Source organism: Dermochelys coriacea, chromosome 11, assembly GCF_009764565.3.
Source record: "Dermochelys coriacea isolate rDerCor1 chromosome 11, rDerCor1.pri.v4, whole genome shotgun sequence".
In the NCBI taxonomy this organism is placed as follows: Eukaryota; Metazoa; Chordata; order Testudines; family Dermochelyidae; genus Dermochelys; species Dermochelys coriacea.
This window is the reverse complement of record NC_050078.2, coordinates 14,981,906-15,004,106: the sequence shown is the minus strand read 5'-3', so window position 1 is coordinate 15,004,106 and position 22,201 is coordinate 14,981,906. Positions and strand designations below refer to the sequence as shown.

The 22,201-nt window shown below is 40.7% G+C and overlaps 1 protein-coding gene and 1 long non-coding RNA gene across 6 annotated transcripts in view; both read right to left on the bottom strand.

Moving 5' to 3' along the window:
* The window catches only part of CCDC93 (coiled-coil domain containing 93), a 103,692-nt gene that overhangs the window by 73,534 nt on the left and 7,957 nt on the right, over positions 1-22,201 (bottom strand). For all 5 annotated transcript variants that reach the window (XM_043505013.1, XM_038420925.2, XM_043505014.1 and 2 more), the window contains exons 5-6: positions 16,044-16,142; positions 14,333-14,389 (exon numbers count right to left, since the gene is read on the bottom strand). In XM_043505013.1, the coding sequence (XP_043360948.1) occupies positions 14,333-14,389; positions 16,044-16,142 (156 nt within the window). The remainder of the gene's footprint in view (positions 1-14,332; positions 14,390-16,043; positions 16,143-22,201) is intronic.
* On the bottom strand, positions 910-13,905 carry LOC122458060. Its single transcript, XR_006277888.1, has 2 exons — positions 13,689-13,905; positions 910-3,877 (listed from the first exon to the last, which is right to left on the bottom strand). It is a non-coding gene; the product is annotated as an uncharacterized LOC122458060 (long non-coding RNA).

Genomic DNA, 22,201 nt, shown 5'->3' with positions numbered 1-22,201 from the left:
TATGCCAATACGAAGGTGCCTTATACAGGAATAGCTTATTCTCCTTCCCATGTGGGAACAGCTATACCGGTATAAGCACAAATATACTACACTATGGGCGGGGTGAAAGTAACTTAAAGGACTTACCAGTACTCTGGAGTCCTGAACAGGGGGTGTGGCCACAACTGGAAGGGGCAGGGCCTTTAAATCTCGTTTAAAGGGCCCCAGGCTCAGCTGTGGTAGTGGCAGCTGGAAGCCCCAGGCCCTTTATATCACTGCTGGAGCTACCAGCTGCAGAGAAAGCTGGGAGCTCCAGGGCTTGGAGGCCATTTAAAGGGCTTGGGCTCCGGCTGCTGCTACCACCCCGGGCCCGTAAATCGTTGCCTGAGCCCTGCTGCTGGAGCCCTGGGGGAGCGGCAGCGGGGCTCCAGCGGTGATTTAAAAGGCGAGGGGCTCCTGGCTGCCGCTACCGCAGCGGCTCTTGGCTGCCACTACCGCAGCAGCGCCCCGGGCCCTTTAAATCACCGTCAGAGCCCTGGGGGCCCCAGCCACCTCCACTACCCGGGGCTCCAGCAGTGGGGCTCTGGTGGTAATTTAAAGGGCCCGGGGCTCTAGCCGCTGCTGGGATGTCCTTTAAACTGTAGCCTGGGGAAGCCGGTACAATACGGTGCACTGGCTCTTGCCAATACGCCGTACCTGGGCGTACCGGCTTACTTTCACCTCTGACTATGGGGCAGAGGGCTATACAACTTAAACTATATTCATATAATGAAGCAGTACAACTTCTATGTATAACAAAGACCTAAAAGTACTTCAGGGAAGTAACAAAAGAACAAATGGAACGAGGATATGAAACACTTTTAGTGGGGTTATTTTTGTCATTTGTTTGGGATGAGGGAGAGGCAAATACATGAGACTTTCTACAACTGGAACAATAGTTTTTTAAAAGTGATTTATGATGGCTAAATCTCTATAAAACATTAAAAATTAAGATCCACAAGTACTACTGGCAGTGAAAATACTGGAAAAAAAAGATCAAGAGCTGTGTTGTCAACTCTTCTGATTTTACTGCCAGGTTTGTAATGTTTGGTGTTTTTCTTAAAGCCCCAGTACCAGAGTCAGTTGACTAAGTGAGAGTCAGCTCCCTCTCTCAAAAATGCACATTTCTAGCTCTCATGGTTACAGATAAGCTTGAAAACATGAACCTTAAGGCTCCAAGACCAGAAAGGTAATACCCTGCCCCATTTTTTTTTTAAAAAATTCACAAATTTTAAGCTGCTCAGGTTTTGGGGGGGGGGCTGTCTTGATTCATGTTTGTTTGTCTGCTTGGGGCTGGTAATGCAACAAAATGTTAAACACAGGGAAAAGCAAGTCTAATATTTTTCATACTTAAGTAATATCAGGAAACCTAACGGACGTGGTATTTTATCATGTGGGATGATAGCTTCAAAGATTTTAAAAAGCCAGAAGAGACAACAGTGATCTTCTAGTCTGACCTCCTGTGTAACACAGACCAAGATTTTCACCCAGCAACTCTTGAATCAAGCCCATAACTTCTTGATAAAGTAAAACATATCTTCAGAAATTCTGAAATCAAGTGAGCAAGAGTCAACCAAGTCTCTTAGTAAGTTGCCATTTACTCTTTTATCCACACCTTATTTCTAGTCTGAATTTGTCTAGCTTCTCCTTCCAGCTGATGGATCTGGTTATGCCTTTGCCGGCTAACTTTGAGAGCTTTCTACTATCAGATGTCTCCCTGTCTAGACCTATGCTAAGGAATGGAATTCATAATAGCAATAATAGCACCATAAATGTTAGTCTTAACATAGATAATTGTGTAGATGAACATAAAACTACTTACTGAGAATCTCAATTCACAGCACATTCATCTTTCATCAGTAGCCGCTCTAGTTCCAGTCACTATTACGAATTCTTAATATTCCCTTTGCCAGCTTTCAGACCTGGCCATAACCATAAATTTCATTTCATATTCCCCTTGAGTACAGCAGGTAGGTCTTTAGTCCACAGTTTTAATAATTAATCGAGATGACAGAATAATTTTTTCACATTTATTTGAGCCTCTTTTAGAGAGGATGATCTCTTCCTACAAATTCCAGTGCAAGGCGATGCAAGGATGACCTGCGAAGGTGACTTTTCCCCACTACTTAATTATGTGGAATGAAGGTTTGGGAGGGTTTCTTCCCTGCAAGAAAAGTTATTCTGCTCATTTTCTGCATTAGAAATTCAAGTCGTCTGGCCAGCAAGATTCCACGGCTTTGTCTCTATAAGACACCTACCAGCAACAGTGGAGGCTGTAGTGAAGAGAGCACAGATTTTTTTTTTTTTTAAACACACTGCTGTGCTGTTTAATGCTATTTTGAGCAGGAGGAAAAACAAAAGAGTGATAGACCTCCAACCCCTGTGAAGTTGCACAAATGAAAAATTACAGGTTCCAGTTTTCTTTACTCTTGTGGGTACACTGGAAATGTACCTCCATTCCAACTACCTAAATAGCTTAGCATAGACCAGGAAAGCTACAATTCGCTCTGGTGGAAATTACTACTGTAAGCTTCACTTTTGTGGCTCTCCTTGTCTACGCCAAGAGGAACTACATACTTGGCCACTAATGGCTGGAAACAGGACAATTTCCAGTATAAACAAGGCAATACTGTAGACTCAGTCTATGATAACTGGAGAACCAATTAAATGTCTTAAGCAGCAGGATGATGAAAACCAACAACTGACAGAGGGAAAAGGTTTTTAAACCAGTCTGCTTAAGATGTTTGTAAGCTGCCAACAATCCTCACCAGCCTCGAGAATGATCAATCATGTCGAAATCAGTCTTTAGCACTTGCCTCCAGGCTTTGCTTACTGTCCAAAATGACCAATAAACTCGCAAAAGGAAAAACTTCCAACAGGGGCTCTCTATCCAGCCACAACTTACAGGCTTCTCACCTGGAGTCTCCTTTCTCCAGGGACCACTGCAGGAAACTGTCCCTTCCTCTGCAACCTCTCTTCCGCCGCCCCCTTGCCACCCTTCCTGCAACTCTTTACAGGGAACACTTGTCCTATTCTTGGCTGGACCCAGGCTACCCAGTAGCAATGATGTTTGTTAACACCTATTTAATCACTAACTGACAGTTTGCAGAAAGGAAGTTTCTGTTAAAGATTTAACACACTCCTTAAAAAACAGAGGGCAAGAGTGGATATTTCCAAGGTTAAAAAACTGATTTTTTTAATTTTTTTTTTTTTTTTAAAAGAGGGGAGAGGGTAAAAACAACCTTTCAAGCATTTATATATCATAATGGAGCAAAAAAGGCAAGTCCAATTTTAAAAGAAATCATTTCATAGGCCACCTTTATAAGACATTCTACAGAAGGAGCATTGTGAAGAAGACACAGAATGGTAATTTATGCAGTAAGGAACATGCTGATGTATGAGGCAAGCAACTCAGGAGCTATAAAGTACATTTTTAAAGGGTTATAATTCCATAGTAGCAACGCTAGTTTTAGTTGAGGAAACAGCTTCTACTGTAAAAGCTCCTACTTTCAGGCACTGATAACTTGTCGAAAAACTTACCGTTGGGATTAGTTTTTCAATGATTGCTCTTAGCTGAAGAGAGTTTTTTGACCAATTTGGTAAAATTCCACTTAGACCTCTGAGTTCAGTATAATAAAATGGCGTTTTTCAGATATTGAGAAGTTTATCAGGCTTTGGTTCTGTACATGGAATATTCCCAAATGGCTTATGTTAAAAGACCTCCATACTTGACACGTACTTACAACTTAAATTGTCTTCTCAGTTTCACTGGTGCAAACTCTCTATCATCCGTGGAATGCCAATAGTACAACTAAGAAAAATTTGGCCCAGGCGTCTGAATCAAATGCCTTTGATGTTACTAAAAAGAAGCGTAGAAATACCAAAAAGTTGTGTTTGCAAAGAGATGTAGGTGATTTTTCACTACATTTTTAATCAAGTATAAAGGTGCAGAGCTCATTACATTATAAAAGATTAAAAAATGGGTCTTGCAGCAATGAATTTCATATACATTGAGGTATAAAATTTAACAGTGCACACACCACTACAAAATATTGCAAGTAATGGATCCAGTTAACACAGAAACCATAACCTCAAATTTCTTACTTGTGTGTCAAATTAGTACAGGAGTTTTTACTACATTTTTAAAGCTGTAACTTCATTTCTATATTTCTCATTATTTGTTCTACTCTTAATCCCAGTCCTACAAACGGCACTCATGTTCTTAAAGTTTGCAGGATTGGGGCCATAGAATCTTGAAAACTGGCCTAATTCAAGTGTTGTGTAAGTAGGTGCCACTTCACTGACTTCCACTGACAGAGCAACACTCATTCGCATTAATCTGAATTTGACGCAACATCTCTATGCCTGCTACTTTTCTGCCCTTCTCCTTATGCCCAATGCTAAATTTCCCTCACCTTTTTGCCTTAAGCAAAGCCAACACACTGTTTACATCATTGTCTGTCATCAATTGAGGCAGCACAGTGGGATTAGAGTTTGTTAACTAATTTGATCCAAGTGTCCATCTTTCTGAGGGCTTTGCCCCAGCAAAGAACAGTATCATATATAAACACAGCTGTTACCAGCACTTAAAGTTTCTTGGCAGACAAATGGATAGGTTAGAAACTAGATGCTATTACCCTCTGGAGAGAGTTTTTATGCAAATCTAGTTTTGGGATCAAACTATTTGATAAAAAGAAAAGGAGTACTTGTGGCACCTTAGAGACGAACAAATTTATTAGAGCATAAGCTGTAGCTCACGAAAGTTTATGCTCTAATAAATTTGTTAGTCTCTAAGGTGCCACAAGTACTCCTTTTCTTTTTGCGAATACAGACTAACACGGCTGCTACTCTGAAAACTATTTGATAGTGTCCCTTGAAGACTGCTAGTATTTAAAACAACTTTCAGGTCAGCTGAAGCATGGTAAAATGATTAATCCTGGAGTGACCATACTGCCTAGGAGAGAAAGTATGTAGGAGGGAAAACTGAGGGAACCACTGTTTAGTTGTTACAGCAACACGCAAGGAATGGAGAGGATCTGGGATTCAACTACATAGGCAGACGGGCTGAGCCAGTTGTTCATTGTGCAGCCTCAGACAAGTCACTTGATCTCACACCACAAGTACTGGGGTAAGAGTGGATGCACTATGAAAACCAGACTGTGTTCTGTATGCTGAGTTCTAAAACACACACATTGGAAAAACAGACCCAAAGAACAAACTAGAAGAAAACGGAGTTCCCATTCCCCATCCAGACTGTAAAGTGGCGTGTGATATAAGAGAACACCGGGAGGGGGGGGGGGGGGAGAGGGAAGAGACAGATTCTGACTCAGTTACACCAGTGTAAATCCAGCATATCTCAAAGCCAATGGACCTATTCCAAATTTATTCCTGTATAACAGAGAGAAAAGTTTGTCCCAGTAAGTGAAAGACAATGACAGAAGCTGTATTTTACTGCTATCAACCCCTTTAAACAGTTCTTTAATATACAGAGTCACAGGGCCATATTTTGGTGGATTACTGTATAGAAGTCCCACATCCCCTGCCCCAAACAGTTTACAATTTATGAACTGGAAGGACACAAGCAGTAATATATGCATGGTATTTTAAGATGTGCTACGTAAATGAAGTAATATACATTCAGGATAATTTTGCAATTGCAAAAGTGCATACTTGTGCTGTTACAACAGTTTGAAGGCACTATGACCAAAACTGGTTTAGTTTGCTAATGCCCTAACTAAGCAACATTCCTTCCTTTCTTAAATCTTCTAGAGATGGAGGAGCAGACCTTGACATTTTGAACATAAGGTGGGGGGGGGGAAATCAGCTTGCCACAAAGAGCTCAGTTTAACTGTTCTGGTTGTCTGGAAAAGTGTGTCTTTTCACAGTTGCCTTTATGCAAGGAAATGCAGCTGAAGCTGATCTCACCTAACCTTGGTTTCTGAAATGTGGAGATTTTTCACAGGAACCAACAGTAACTGCAGAGGTGCGAATGGAAGCTTGCAGAGTCTTCAAAATCTCCATTATAAAATGTTACCTCCTCCAGGAGTAGGCTGTACGCACTTCAGCTGCTACAAACTAACCCTGGCTACAAACTAAACTACAAACTAAACCAGCACCCAAATCTAACCTGATGCTATGAATTGCATTTAGTCTCCAAAATGGAGAAGCCTCAAGAAGCACTTTGCAAGACAAACTGGCTTAATTCCAGTCCTTTACTACAATGGCACTGTTTTAAGAAACACACACACACCAAACTCTCTGAAAAATCTTTCAGAATTAGGCGAGGTCACAAAAATCCCTTTTTTAAAAACACAATCTAGTGCTCTGATCGAGTCCTTTATCCTAATACACTATTCACAGTCTTGCCAGCATATTTACAAGCTCTTGAAGTAATATCCATACTTTCCAAATCTGTCAGATCAAACATAAAACCAAGGCCCTAGAACATTTGCAATCACTAAAGAATACATGTCTCTTTATTAATACAGGGAAGGTATCCCAGTGCCATGGTCAAATTTCATTTCTGGCAGTTCTGTTTTGCCTTCCCTATGGAGTATCAATTGGATACAGCACTCTTCATGAGATGCTGTCCTAAATGGTTGTTTTATATCATTTGTGCTCCGTTCAAGAACTACTGCTTTTCACATCAGAGGTGGCTGCATTTCAGTAAGGAATAAAGGGAGCCCTGTGCAGAGCACATATATCCATTCTTTCAACTTGTAAAGCATTTCTGAATCTGCTAAGATCAAAAGTATGTTTTTAAAGGAAGAAACCACACCAAATTTAACACCTAACAGCTTCTGCATTACATCAAATTAAGAGACAAAACTCCAGACCTATTAAACAAAAGAACAAACAAAAATCATCTGTCAGTATAGAACGGGGGCATCTGAGCTGCTCGTTATGACATTCTACACCAGGAGTGGCTAACCTGAGCCTGAGAAGGAGCCAGAATTTACCAATGTACATTGCTGAAGAGCCACAGTAATATGTCAGCAGCCCCCCACCAACTCCCCCTCCCCCCACACCTTCCACCCACTGGCAACCCCTCCCCACACCTCCCAATCAGCTGTTTTATTGGGGGGGAGGAGAAAAGGAGCGAGAGCACAGCAGGCTGAGGGAAGGGAATGGGAAGGGGTGGAGTGGCGGCAGGGCCTGTGACAGAGCCAGGGGTAGAGCAGTGAGCACCCCTTGACACATTGGAAAATTGGGGCTGGAGCTCCAGCCCCAGAGTCAGTTCCTATACAAGGAGCCACATATTAACTTCTGAAGAGCTGCATGTGGCTCCGGAGCCACAGGTTGGCCATCCCTGTTCTACACTTTGCTCCAGGCACAATGTCAAAACAGTTATGCTTATACAGATACATTGACAAAGAACACTGGTGTTCCCAGAATCTGCTCTCTAGCTTTGCTCACAAAGTATGATGAAAATACGGCAGAGCCTCCTCTTTTCCCCTCTTGTTTTGATGAGTTTTAGCAGCTTTACAGCAGGAAACACCTTTTTTTTATTAAAGCTACCAAGTATCTGTGCAAGTGCCATAGAAGCCATTTAAATTCATAACAGTTGTCCAAATGCAGCAGAAGTAGAATATTGTCCTTTTTAAGATTTTTAACTGGCTTAAATATGTATACATACATATAAATAAATAAATGAAAGCTGAAGTAAAAATGTAAATTAGCCAACTCCCAATGCAACTGTATTCCAATTCCCCTGCCACCACCTTACCACTATGTCTCCTGCTTTAACGTTAAGAGATTGCAAAAATTATTTGGGTATTAGTTAATGCAGCCAGATGTCCTTGTTTTAGTGCCAAAAGTGTTGAAACATTGTCAGTATTTAGATCTCAAGATGAGAGGTTATAGCTCAGAAATCACTTTACAGCTATATCTCACAGGAAAAATATACACAATAAAAAAAGTCAGGGTCTAATCTCAAAACAACAGTGTTTTACATAGGGGAGAGATGTAATGGACAAATGTGTAGACAGGACCATAGTAGTACTATGTGTTTTAAATTTTATCCTCTGGTTTAAACAAAGCAGATATTGAGGTTCAAAGAGCAGCTATTGTGCATAGAGCTACCTTCCATACTGGTAAGAATGCTAAAAATCAACAATTCTCAAGAATTTACCATAGCAACCTCAGCACATTACACAAGATCAGTACAAAAAGCATCCATGGCCCATGAAACCTTTCTTTCACTACACTGGCACGAAACCCTTTTTCACCGGAGTTCTGATCACATAGCTGTGAGTTAGAAATACACACACACACACACACACAATAGTCATAGCATCTACACATACAAAATAAGTACAAGTTCTACTGCAAAGGGCCCCTGAGCTCTTCGAAGCCTCCCCTTCTTCCAACATCACCCACCCACAACCACATCTCTGCCGATACTTTCCAAGCTCACAAAGACCATACGAAGACTTGTGGGTCTTCCTGATCTCTCGTGGCAAGCCGTTTCACGCTCTAGGACTTTCCACTGAGAGCACTCTGCCCATGATACCCAGAAATTTCACCCTGGAAAAAAAAGGGGGAAAGGGCAGATGCAGTGGCCTTGTTAATCACAGCTGCCATGGAGGGCAGTAGAAGGAAAAGCAGTCACTGAGATGGATCCAAGCAAAGGGATTTGGGAATCAAGAGCAGTATCTCAGGCTGGGTCTGGAACTGTAGAGGTAGTCAGTGCAGACTGTGAAGTACCAGTATGATGTACTCTCTCCATCCAAGTTCATTCCATTTAAGGGGAAGAGTGACCCACTGTAGCACCACATGGCCCATAGAGTCAGCCCCAGTTAAGCATATTGCAGGGGTCTAGTCTGAGAGTGACTAAAGCACTGATCAGCCTCTCTAAGTCTCAGAGATTATGGGGCTTCGAATTTTGGAAGAAGGCCTTTCTATCTACTGTGGCTCTTTAGGTGTCCAAAAAGCGCAATTACTTCAATAGGACCATAACTGCCTTGACTCTCAGACAAGGACTTTCAAAAACTTTTGAGTCTAACAATGTGTTGGGAGAGTCCTAAACACAGCAGGTGAAAAAGAGGAGAGCTCTTTGAACTATCTATGTCAGATATGGTCAGTTCTTGACAACAGAAAAAAGAACAAAAAAAAGAAACCTCTAAAGATAAAGGGGCCTTTCAGAATCACCGTCACAGGTGGCAAGAAGGAGAAGAAAGGGTATGCCTGGAAATCCTAGGGGAAAATAGCACTATATACCTAGTCCTTATAAAATATCTAAATTGCATATTTTTCTACAATGCACATGAATACTACAAAACGATGAGAGGAACAGAAAACTAAGATATATAATGAGCCCCAGGGCTTCAGATCAGCTACTACTTAAATTAGTGCCTCAAGAGTGGGTAGATTTTCTAGCTAATGTTATACATGGAATTGAAATATTTCAGATAATTATGAGATGACTGATATATGCTGCATTATTTTAAGATTAAACAAAAAAGTATTTACTTTAGAACAATCTGAAGTCTATTTTTTATTCTAGTTGCAGCTCAGCTTGGTCTACTCTGATTAAAAACTATGCAATATTAAAGGTAAGAAATATGGAGCTAAGGGTCAAGTGCACAGAATACATTCTTAATGGCTCTTACCTGATGATCTGAGGTTTTGTTAAATCAAACAAAACAAACAAAAAAACTTGGTGATTAAGTTCTTCCTACACAGAGATACAGCATTATAAATTCTAATGCTAAAATAAACTGCTGGTTTCTTTCCTCAGAAGGATTTCTGCTAGGTATTCAGCATTATGGACCCACTACTATTATAAATCAGCATTGTCTTATGTTCTACTAGTAAGAATCCATACTGCACGTTGAACATGTATGTTGTACTATGCAATCCATGGGGACAATACCAGCATCAAATTGATTTCTATATCACAATTTTCTACTCACTTTGAAAAGGAAAGGGCCTGTGTATTTCAGATTAGTGTTAGCTCTGAGAAGGACGGGTATTTGTGCAAATGTATACAGTGCATCCTACCATGGCTGACTGGAAAAGACAGTACTCTAAAAAATGATGTGATGGAATCAATAATAAAGGTGATACACAGGGAGCAGAGAGAGTGAGTGTGAGTGTGTGCGCGCGCGTGTGTGTGTGTGAGAGAAGCTGGTACAAAATTCACCCACCTCCAATCTAGAGGTAGGCAAACCCTAATATTCTCTTTTAATGGCTTATTCTGAGCTAACATGGAACCTATACCACCAGGATTCAGCGGATGTGGTGGTGGTTCTCCCTACACGGGAATACCATGGGCCTGTCCTAACTCATGTCAATAAAGTGAAGATGCACTATCATTTAACTGCAAAAATTAAAACACGGCAGTTATCTATAATCTAATGGAGAAGAGTTTGCAGATTCTACATTATAAAAAAGTATTCACTCCTTTGCCACCAAGAACAAACAAGTATATTTACTCACTGTATATTTAGCTCTGGGTGACCTCACATCCAGAGTGTCCAGCACTTTCCCAGAGTTAGTGCTGCATGTTTTGCTTGGTGTCCAAGCAGATCAACACTGGGGACTTCATCAATCAGTGCCCCAGAACAGGAAACCTACCAAACCTCTGGGATTTCAAAGGAATGGCCAAGGTAAAGCCCACAATGCTCTTTACCTGTGGAATCATACGGGTTTTTTCCTTAGAGAATAGTTTGAAATCCAAAGTCCACCCATGTTTGAGCCAAGACTGTGATTTTAACATTCCCAGTAAAAGAATTAAACTTTCCGTGTGCAATCTGACCACCAGTTGGGTAGCATAAGCCTTGGAAAAGCTAAGAAAGTCAGCAAACGCTGATGTGCTGTTAACACAAGTGCAAGACAGGTGCTATAGGTGGTCTGATGTATTTACACTGGGTAAACAGTATTGGTGGGGGTGGGGGCTGGGAGCAGGAGAGGAAAGAACAAGACAAGACAAGTTTTCCTTTTGAGAAGATGCTCAAGTTGAGCTGCTTCAGCAGCTCATTTGGGTCTTTTCTAAAGCAATTAACAAGATCATAAGCTTCCTTAACATGTTTAACAGGTGTCCATGATATCTGTAGGAAGATTCATCCTGGAACAAAGATTGGGGGAAAAGGTAACACAGGCCATTCATATTAAAAAAAACATTTGTCCAACTATATTTTTTATAATTGTTTCAGCAATTATAAAACATGGCTGACTAAGACCCCTTCCTCCTCTATTTCTTGAATATTTTTAGATAATAAGTTAAAAGTCTTCCAACTTATTCAAGTTAGTGTGAGAAAGTGGAGAACCAATACAAGGTCTAACAACTGAATCTTATCTACATAAAAAAGGCTTGGCAGAATTTGATTTTTGTTTATTTTTTAGAATTTTGATGGAGATCAAGGTTCATTTTTATGCTTTAAGATTTTTATTTAAAATTTCAGAATTGCAGGATATGATGGGAGGTCAAACAATAATTATGTAGTACATGTTGAAAGTCAAAAAATTAAAGTTCCACAACTGTTAGAACACAACAGTCAACATCACATGTCAAAAAAACACAAAATAAATATCCTTAAATCAAACTATTAAATTCTAAAGCAGCATTTTTCTTACTCTATTTGTAAGTTTCTATCATCACTGATGGAAATATTTTTTTATCTGTGTGTGTGTATTGGGTGAAGTCAACATTTACTGACATTGGCCAATAAAAATCTATTCCTTCCAAACCTATACATTAGGAATACCCAACCGCCGGAGAAACGGGGGGGGGGGGGGGGGGGGAAGAGACTAGGATTTGCCTCTTTCCACAAACGAGCATTCCCTGCAATCTACAAAAAACACAGATGCATGGTCAAGTTCTATCTTGCCTGTGAAGCATGCAGACTGAGAAGCAGAAGTGAGACAAAGTGTGCATCACCACCACTAGATTGCTGCCATCACATCAAGGTCTATGACCACTGAGGACATTCCAAGTTTCTGGGGCAAAAAGCCCACATTCTGGAATCCTAGTTGCTGGGATTTCAGTTCAGGCAGGAATCTAGTCTTCAGTCTGAATGGGAAGGGGAAAAGGAATGGAATCTGTTGGGATGGAGGATCCTGAACTGGATGTACTATGCAGACGTACGGCAATGAAATCAAAATAGCCTAAGTAGGAACCCTGTTCTGTGGATCAACCTCATTAGGGGTGTTCTGTTGATCTTCTGTGGATAAATTAGGATGACCAGAATGGAGAGAAGTAAAAAGGGATGATGTATGGAGGTTATTTCATGGCATGGACTATGCCAATGCAGCTGTGCTTCAATTGCGGAGGAGCATATACAAAAGCAGGAAGCTCCTCAGAGAAGGAGACTGAACAGCAGGCAATGTAGCTACTAAAACCCAACTGCTTCGTCAACATCAATCCAGGTTTTTTTTTGTTTTGTTTTTTTTAAAATCACCACCAAAATCATACATCCAGCATTATGATTTCACTGAAGAAACAGAGCAAACTATGGCTGAGATTGGACAAACTCTTCTAATGATAAATATCTTTGTAACTTAGGACAACTTTGAAAAACAGGTGAAAGTTCAATGGATTTAGAGTGGGAAGTGATGTGTGACACATTAGGAGTTTCAGAGTAGCAGCCATGTTAATCTGTATCCGCAAAAAGAAAAGGAGGACTTGTGGCACCTTAGAGACTAACAAATTGAAGTGAGCTGTAGCTCACGAAAGCTTATGCTCAAATAATCGGACACATTCACTGGAGTTTGCCTCCCAGCAAGGCAGCGCCTCTTTAATTTAGGTGATGTGGCTGATAAACAAAGAAGATAACATTGCTTCTGTTGCATAAGGAATGCAATCAGAGTAAGCAAATGCAAAAGACCAAACCTAAAATAGAAAGGTAAGTTAATTTCCAGCTTCATATGAAGTATGAACTATTGGAGTGGAGTTACTCAAAGGGTCACCATAACAACAGCTAATAGTTCAAAGAAAGATGAGGGGTCAATTAAGGCGGAATGTAATTAACATTTTTAACAGGGAGGGTAATTAACCATGGAACAGACTGTCCAGGGAAGTGATACATTGATCACCATTTCGAGACTTTTAATCTAGATTGGATCCCTTCCTAAAATATATGCTCTAGTTTAACCACTTCTTATTTGCCTCAGAAATGTTGACTTATGTACCAGGGAAGAATAATTCCCATCAATACAGCAAGAATTACTGTGTGAAGTGCTTTTGTCTGTTTTATTCAGTCAATCAACTAGATTATCATAATGGCCTTAAAATTTACAGACAAGAATTTCAAAGGTGACTGTCATTTTGGGGGTCATCCATTTCTGGGTACCCAGCTCCACCCACATTAATGGGGATTTTTTTTCCCCTCCCCAGAGGGTAGGTACTTACCATTTACTGAAGATCAGGCCTCTCTGCAGGGTTTATTTGAATACCCCAAAAATGAGGCCACCAAAATCACTAGTCATTTTTCAAAAATTTGGCCTATGAATTTACAGAGAGCATCAAGGACAAGTGAAGCAAATTGCTGATGTTGAAAGTAAATGGATCGTCAGATTAGAGACACAAATTGTTCGGCAAACAAGAGCAGAGCGATGCCTACCTGCTATCTAGACATTTTAATTCAGGTAAGACAGAATGACAATTAAAGTACACATGATATACTAATCCTTGGTGGCATTATCTGATTTGTAACATTATTTGCACTAACATGGTTTCTGAAAACAGCAGCTTCCTTTTCAGTTTTGACATCTGAAGGGTTAGAAGCTATATGTATAAAGAAGGAGAAAAAGAAAAGACTATCAGCTCTAAAGAGCTTGAATGCACTGAGGAAAAAATATTGCCAAACCCACATAACTTGCAAGTAGTGCTCATATTTTGGTTGTTAGTTATAGCAAGTAGTTACATTGTAAACAAGTTTTGAGATTTAAATTAGTTTAAATACATTTAATTTCCGGGTCTTGTTTCCATTTTAGTTCATGTTAAGGGTAAATTATTCCTGTTTCTGACAGTTTCAAATGAATGTTTTGGTTTCCTAGAGTTTTAATGGTGTATGTGCCATCTTATGATTTTTGTTTGATGGCATGGAAAGACACTCCCTGCAGCAGCAACTGACGTGGTTTATGCCGGCGGTGGATTATACACCTAAAGATTTCTAATGTGAAATGTTGGCATCTATGACCCTTTCTGAGAACGAGATCTGACATGCAGCACCTAATTGGGACCTCCTCATGAGAAAACCCAGTAGCAGTTGCATTAATTAGAATTAAATATCACATTTCATTACTCATAAAAAGGTCTTTAAACATTTAAGTTCTGAAGCTTGATCATAAAAGCTCAATATATTGTACTTACAAAGATATTGGTAATTGTTTTGATAGCCTTCTCCTTCCTTTGCATAAACTCGTCATCCTGCAAGACAATTAATTGACAATTAAAAACCAAAAAAATTAAGCTTAAGCTTCAACAACACTAATGCATTTATCAAGCAGACTTGTCAACTGGCTCCTAAATGAACTGCTCAATTATTCAGTTAAGTACACTTAACTCTACCATTGCATCAACAGTCTGTGTGTTGTGTATGTGTGTGTGTGTGTGTGTGTGTGTGAACTGCACTTGGTACAATGGGGTCCTACCCAAGACTGGGGACCCTTGCTGAAACTGCAATGCAAATTAACAGACTTATTGCAGAGGAAAATAAGTGTTTCAATAAATATTTAGATTTCAGTTTGGGAAGGAGGATTGTCAGATTTATTATTTCCATTTTAATGAGGATACTGAGGCAGAGAGAGGCTCAGTGACTTGCCTAATGTCACATCAGAAGTCTGTATCTGTAACAGAGCAGGGAATTGAAACCAGGTATCCCCAGTTGCAGCCTACCATCCTAGCCACAGGACCATCCTTCCTCTCACAAATCTGTATTCAAAACACAGCTATTTTACGAAGTGATATCATTGTAGTTTAGACATTTGAGATTTTTAATCTCTCTTTTGTTACCACTCATCCAGCATTATCAAAGGAAGCTATGGGGTTTAGGAGTCCAACTCTGAATGAACATCAATGGGATTTGTGCACCTAACTCCCTTAGTGGCCTGTGAAAATTTCAGACATATGCCAGTCTGCATCAGCAGTCTCACTGGTTAACCAAACAAAACTTGATATAGCAACTGCATCTCCCCAGAATGGAAAAGGAAGTCTAACTCTAGATGTCCATAATATTCCTAGCACAAATGGTCTATGGAAAGACAACACAACAGTAACCTCAGACAACCAATTAAAATGAGCAGGTGAAAGATGTACCTTGATGTTTGTAAACTCATACTTATTCAAAGACAATGCAATTGAATACCACAATTTCATAACAAGTTCAGCTGAAAAGTGGGGCAAGATGGTCAAGAGGGTATAAAGTTTTCAGTTACATATTCAGAGATGTAGTTTCACAACCTCAAGGAAATAAAAAGGGATTGCACAGCAAATCAGCCCATCACACTAGAATTCTACTCCACAGTTTAAGCAAAAATAGTCTGCTACACAACGGTAAACACCTTAGTATTTCATTTCTATGAGCCTTTGTGAAGATAACTAATGTACCTACAGAGAACTAGTCCCAATGGATTTGTTCAGAAAAGGACATATTACATATCTCAACCTCCAGGCTAATATGACCAGAATTATCAGAGATACTTTGTCCAGAGCTGTTGCAACCATAACAATTTGATATTGTCACTTTCCAGGTTGAAACAAAGGTAGAGGTGGCTCTAAGCGAAGACTGATAATATCATACTTATGAACCATTTGGGGTCAGCAAGGATTCATCTCCCTCTGATATACGCAGATGGACCTTCAATTTGGATTCTGGTGTTTACTTGCTTTTCTAACAGTAATCCTCATAGTTAGACCCATCCAGTTATAGACTAAAAATCATGGCAGACCCTTAGCGAAGGTAAATCAGCACAGTTTTATCATCTTCAACGAAGTTACATGGATTTACAGCAGCTGAGGAGAAAGCTCCATGTATGTATAGACATACTTTAAGAGAAAACAAAAAGATTTAGCTAGGTCTTACCTCTGGTAGACTACGAGTTTTCTGAAACTGGGATACGGAATAGGAGCGAATATAGTCTCCCATTTCTTCTCTAGTTTCTATTGCACGTTTCACCAGCCACTAAAGAGAAAATTGATACTATTATTCAACAACTTACTTCTAAGTATTTTTGTATGTGAAACAAATATTTCAAAACTCAAAGTTTTTGTGGACATGTGACACCTCAGTGATTTACTCCATAAACAGCTCAACATTAGCCATTTTATTATCTTCATCTTCCCTATTTTTGTACGTATTAAAAACTCAACAGAACCAACAAGAGAGGTCATAAACTAAGTAACATACATACTGTGTCTGTAACCCAGGCCTTCCCACATCCCACAGACTTTAAGGCTAGAAGGGACCATCATGATCATCTAGTCTGACCTCCTGCACATCGCAGACCACAGAACCTCAGTCACCCACTCCTGTAATAGGCCCATAACTTCTCTCTGAGTCACTGAAGTCCTCAAATCTTGATTTAAAGACTTAAAGCTACAGAAAATTGACCATTTACTCTAGCTCAAACCAGCAAGTGACCTGTGCCCCACACTACAGAGGAAGGCGGAATGCTCCCACCCTCCCGTCTCTGGGAGAAACCTGATCTGGGAGAAAATTTCTTCCCAACCCCAAATATGGTGATCAGATAAACCCTGAGCATGTGGACAAAATTCACCTGAGGAAGAATTCTCTGTAGTAACACAGAGCCTTCCCCATCCAGTGTCCTATTTCTGGCTGTTGGAGACATTTGCTAACAGCAGTCGCATGGACTTCCTACAGACAAGCATGACTGAACGAGTGGGGACAGAGTGACTGCCCTGATCCTACACTGTGAACAACATGCGTCATTGACTTTAACAGGTCTCTGTGTAGGTGCAGCAGTCCCCCAGAGTAAATCACAATGCAGAACCAGAGCCTTAGTTTGTAAATTCCTTTAGGCAATGACTGTCTTTCTAGGATTTCTGAGACACCTAGCACATTTTTGAGCATCATCATTTGTATAACAATGCATTGCAGAACTAGATATATTCACATATGGTTTGTCCCATATATTCATGTCTGCTATTTCACTAAGAACTTTTTTAATTTTCACTGTACATTTATTCTCATGGATTTTCCAAATCAGTGATAATTACTGAAAAAAATGCTGAGCTCCACATCAAAATCCATTGCCTCTCCCACCCAAGATGAAAAGCCAATTGTCAAAGTTGATTTTGAAAGAGCCAAGGAAGTCAACACAATTACTAGAAATATTCATTGGAATTTTGGCTGGATTGATTTATTTTTTAATCCAAATATTTAGATTTAACTCAATCTCAGTCCAAAAAGCAAAATCTAAAATAAAACCTAAGAAACCTATGTGAGAAAGTTTAACCACAAAACATCAAGCTAGTGACCAGCTTTTTATACAAAACAGTTCCTGAAACACATTCTCTATACTCTTCCCCCAAAATGCATAGAATGCAGAGATTATAACTAGATTATAACTTTTCGGAAACTGGCAAATTACTGTCTCTTTGGAATTACAGACTGACTTACCTGTACATATATTTTACCTGCTTTAACCTCTCAATAACTCATGTATTTTTCCTACCTAATACACTTAGTTAGTTTACTATAGAATTGGCTACCAGCATTGTCTTTGGTGCGAGATCTTGGGACTGGGTGTAACCTGGAATATTTGTGATTTTTGGTTTAAGTGACCATTTCTCACATAATCCAGCTTGCCTGGGTGGCAAGATAGACTGCAGTGTCTAAAGGGACTGTCTGTGATTCCATTATAAGATGATTATACTTCAGGAGTTCACATTTGTTACTGGATTGGTGAAATATAATTATAGAACATACTACCAGTTTGGGGCATCTGACCTGCTTTTGACAGTCTGCCCTGAGGCAGGCACAGTCGTGAGCCAGACCAGACAGCATGATATCTACACAGTGTTTTAGATTTAGAAATTATGCCAATATTCGATGGAATATTATAAGGACATCTTTGTACACTAACCCACCTTTCATATAATATTCAATGAGATTTAAGAATCTAATACTTTGAAAATAATAATGAATGACCCTATTCAACCTATTTCTTGGTCTTCTAAGCCATTTGTCCAAAAAAAAATAACATTCTCTATAGGTTCTTATACTAACCTCTTCACCTTGGTGTCCAAGTACCTTCCAGTAGCGCATTAAATGACATGAGTAACATTGGTTATTCCTTAGCATGTAAGGCTCTGATCCTACAGGAAGTTCTACGCTGTGTTGACCAAAGTCTCATAGTGATTTACGACTAGACCAAAGATGGAATGAAAAACTACTCTTGCTTGTGTTGATGGTGCAACAGTAATTCCATCATTAAGGAATGAAATTGTACTAAAAGACTGAACTGGCTCTCACAAACAGATGTATTACACAAACATATGTAAATTAACTGTGGTATGTAATCTCTTGCTTAAATTAGCCTCTGTACCACATGACTGGAGGGTAGTTAGTGCAATGCTGATTTTTAAGAAGGCCCTAGAGGCATACCTGGCAATTAGAGGCTAGTAAGTGTGATTTCACTACCAGGCAAATTGATTGGAACTATAGAAAGTATCAGGCAAGATATGTTGGGGAAAAGTCAACACAGCAGTAAGAAGTCACTGGATAAGAATGTCCTCTCATGGACCAGAAACTGGTTAAAAGATAGGAAACAAAGGGCAGGAATAAATGGTAACTTCTCTCAACGGAGAGAGGTAAATAGCGGAGTCCTCCAAGGATCTGTACTGGGACCTGTGCTGTTCAACATATTCATAAATGATCTGGAAAAGGGGATAAACAGTGAGGTGGGAAAGTTTGCAGAAGATACAAAATTCTTTAGCTAGTTAAATCCAAAGCTGACTGCAAAGAGTTGCAAAGGAATCTGACGAAACTGGATGACTGGGCAACAAAAGGGCAGATGGGTGCAAAGTAATGCAAATTGGAAAAAATAATCCCAACTATACATACAAAATGATGAGGTCTATTTTAGCTATTACCATTCAAGAAAGAGATCTTAGGAACCATTAGAAAAGTGATAAATAAGACAGAAAATATCAGAATGCCACTGTATAAATCCACGGTACATTCATACCTTGAATACTGCGTGCAATTCTGGTCACGCCATCTCCAAAAAAATATATTAGAATTGGAAAAAGTACAGAGAAGGGCAACAAAAATGATTAGGGGTATGGAACAGCTTCCGTATTAGGAGAGATTAAAAAACAGGGTCTGTTCAGTTTATAAAAGAGACAACTAAGGGGGTATATGATAGAGGCCAACAAAATCATGAATGGTGAGGAGAAAGTGAATAGGGAAGTGTTATTTACCCCTTCATATAACACATGAACACCCAATGAAGTTAACAGATAGCAGGTTTATAACAGAAGGAAGTACTTCACACAACGCACATTCAACCCATGGAACTTGTTGCGAGGGGATGTTGTGAAGGACAAAGATATAACTGAGTTCAAAAAGAATTAGATCAATTAATGGAGGATAGATTCATTAATGGCTATTAACCAAGATGGTCAGGGATATAACCCCAAATCTCCAATTGCCAGAACTGATAACTACAGGCTCATCAACCACCTCTGCACCCTGTGGATGCTGCTACAGTTGAGCTTTTTGCACTTCTTAGGTTTTCCATCATAAATCTTCCATTTTCCAGGGCTCAGCTGAAAATATGTACCCTCATCCCAACAGCTGCTCACTAAGGACAACATGCCAGTAAAACACAGAACCAACAAAATCTATTTTTGACATTTAAATACGCACACAAATCAGTGAAATAGATTTTAACACTTTAAAGGATAATCATTGGGTTCAGCTGACAGCCTGAACAACAGATCAAGTTTAAGGTGATGCAATCGTGTTATCAAACAACTGAAAGTAGAGGGTTAACAAAGGAATGCAAAACTGTATGGACAACAGTATTGAGTGTGATACTACAACCATGGGTCTATGAGTGGAGTGTTGGTACCAAGTTGACCAAGTACTGGTGGGGGAGTTGAAATATTTCAATCCTAATAACTCCTTCCAGAACAAGATCTATTTTTCCTTATCTATGCATTTCTAATGCACTCTTCACAGTAACATCTAAGCACACATAGACGCGCTTATTCCAGAGAACACATCATTTCTGCTTGTCAGGTTCTTGCTTCAATCCCTTTCAATGGGAGACTTCAAGAAAAACACTGACCCCTAAGCAAGGAAGAGACTCGAACTCATTCTGATCTCCATTGGTAGGACTTTAGCTACAGAATTCCCTGGCTATGAGCCCTTGAGACTGTCGCGTGTTGTATCCCCATCTATCATAGTTGTCATAACACAATGAGGGGAAGAAAGCTCATAGACTCGGATTTTAAGGTGAGAAGGGGCCGTTATGATCATCTAGTCCAGGGGCAGGAAAACTTTTTGGCCTGAGCCACATCAGGTTTCTGAAATTGTATGGAGGGCCTGTTAGGGGAGGCTGTGCTGCCCCAAACAGCCAGGCATGGCTGGGCCCCCACCCCATCCGACCCCCCCACTTCTCTCTCCCTGAAGCCCTCCCAGGACTCCTGTCCCATCCAACCCCCCTGTTCCCTGATGGCCCCCTGAGGACTCCTACCCCATCCACCCCCTGCTCTGTCCCCTGACCGCTTCCAGGCCCCTCACCCCTAACTGCCCCCCCACTACCCCATCCGACTGCCCCCCCAGAACCCCTGTCCCATCCAACTACTACTTCTCCTTGAACACTCCGGACTCTCTGCCCCTGACTGCCCCCCCAGACCCCTGCCCCCATTCAACCACCCTGTTCCCTGCCCTCTGACTTCCCCGCCCCCGACCACCACCCCAAACTCCCCTGCCCTCTATCCAACCCTCCTGCTCCCTGCCTCCTTACTGCGCTGCCTGGAGCACCGGTGGCTGGCGGCGCGGCTGCACCAGGACAAGCAGCCACTCCGCGAAGCACAGAGCACCTGGTCAGGCCGGGCTCTGCAGCAATACTACCCCAGGAGCTCACAGCCCCGCCGCCCAGAGCATTGGAGGGGGAACAGCAGGGGAGGGGCTGGGGGCTAGCCTCCCGGGCCAGGAGCTCAGGGGCCAGGCAGGACGGTCCTGCGGGCCGTAGTTTGCCCATCTCTCATCTAGTCTGACCTCTTGCACAACGCAGGCCACAGAATCTCACCCACCCACTCTTGTAACAAACCCCTAACCTATGTCTGAGCTACTGAAGTCCTAAAATCATGCCTCTGAAATAGCTAGGGACTGGCCCATTCAGGGGTTCACTGATAAGAATCAGGAACTTGAATCTGATTGAGAGAATTGGATAGGGTGTCACCATCATATGTAAGGTGCCTATGTCATGTGTTCTTCAGTTTGTCTAACCAAGGTGGCAGGCCACGCCAAAACTGTAGTTGTCATGTGACCTCATCAGTAGCCCGCTGATGATAAAGTCACAAACCAGCACTGCTAGATTCCCATGTGAGATAAAAGGGTACAGCATCCTGGCCGTGTGTGATTGACAGACATAGATGTTCAGAGCAGCAAGAAGTCCATAAGGGACCCTTTGGACTATGCACCAGCTTGAAAATCAGCATGTGATGTTAAAAAAAAAAAAAAAAAAAAACATTTTCTTATTAAGAAAGCTTTCTTAAACTTGGTCAAACACTGATCAGGAACACCACCTGGTAGCCACATAATTCTGAAATACACTGTCTTCTCAAGGAAATATAAGTGGTGACTTTCCCATTGCTTAGGGATGGTTAGTTTTTCCATTGTGAACTCATTCCTTCCAGTGATTACATCCCAGCTCAGCATTTTGGAAATGCAGGCATCAAAGTTAAAATACAGAGCTATTGTACATACATTTATAGAACTTAAAAAAATAGGTTTGTTGCTCTGTTCACTTTAAGAGGACAGTTTGTTTTCTCATGGAGACAAGCTTAGCCAATTGTCTGTGCAAATATTGTTTTAAAGTGGTTGGTGGTGGAAATAAAATCTTGTACAGTGAGACTGGAATCTGGGAAAACCAGAGGCAAAAATCACAACAACAACAGGTCTTGAATTCCCATACCCACCAACATCAACAACAGTTAGGACCTGACCCAATGCCCATCCAAGTCCACAGTAGCCTTTGCACATAG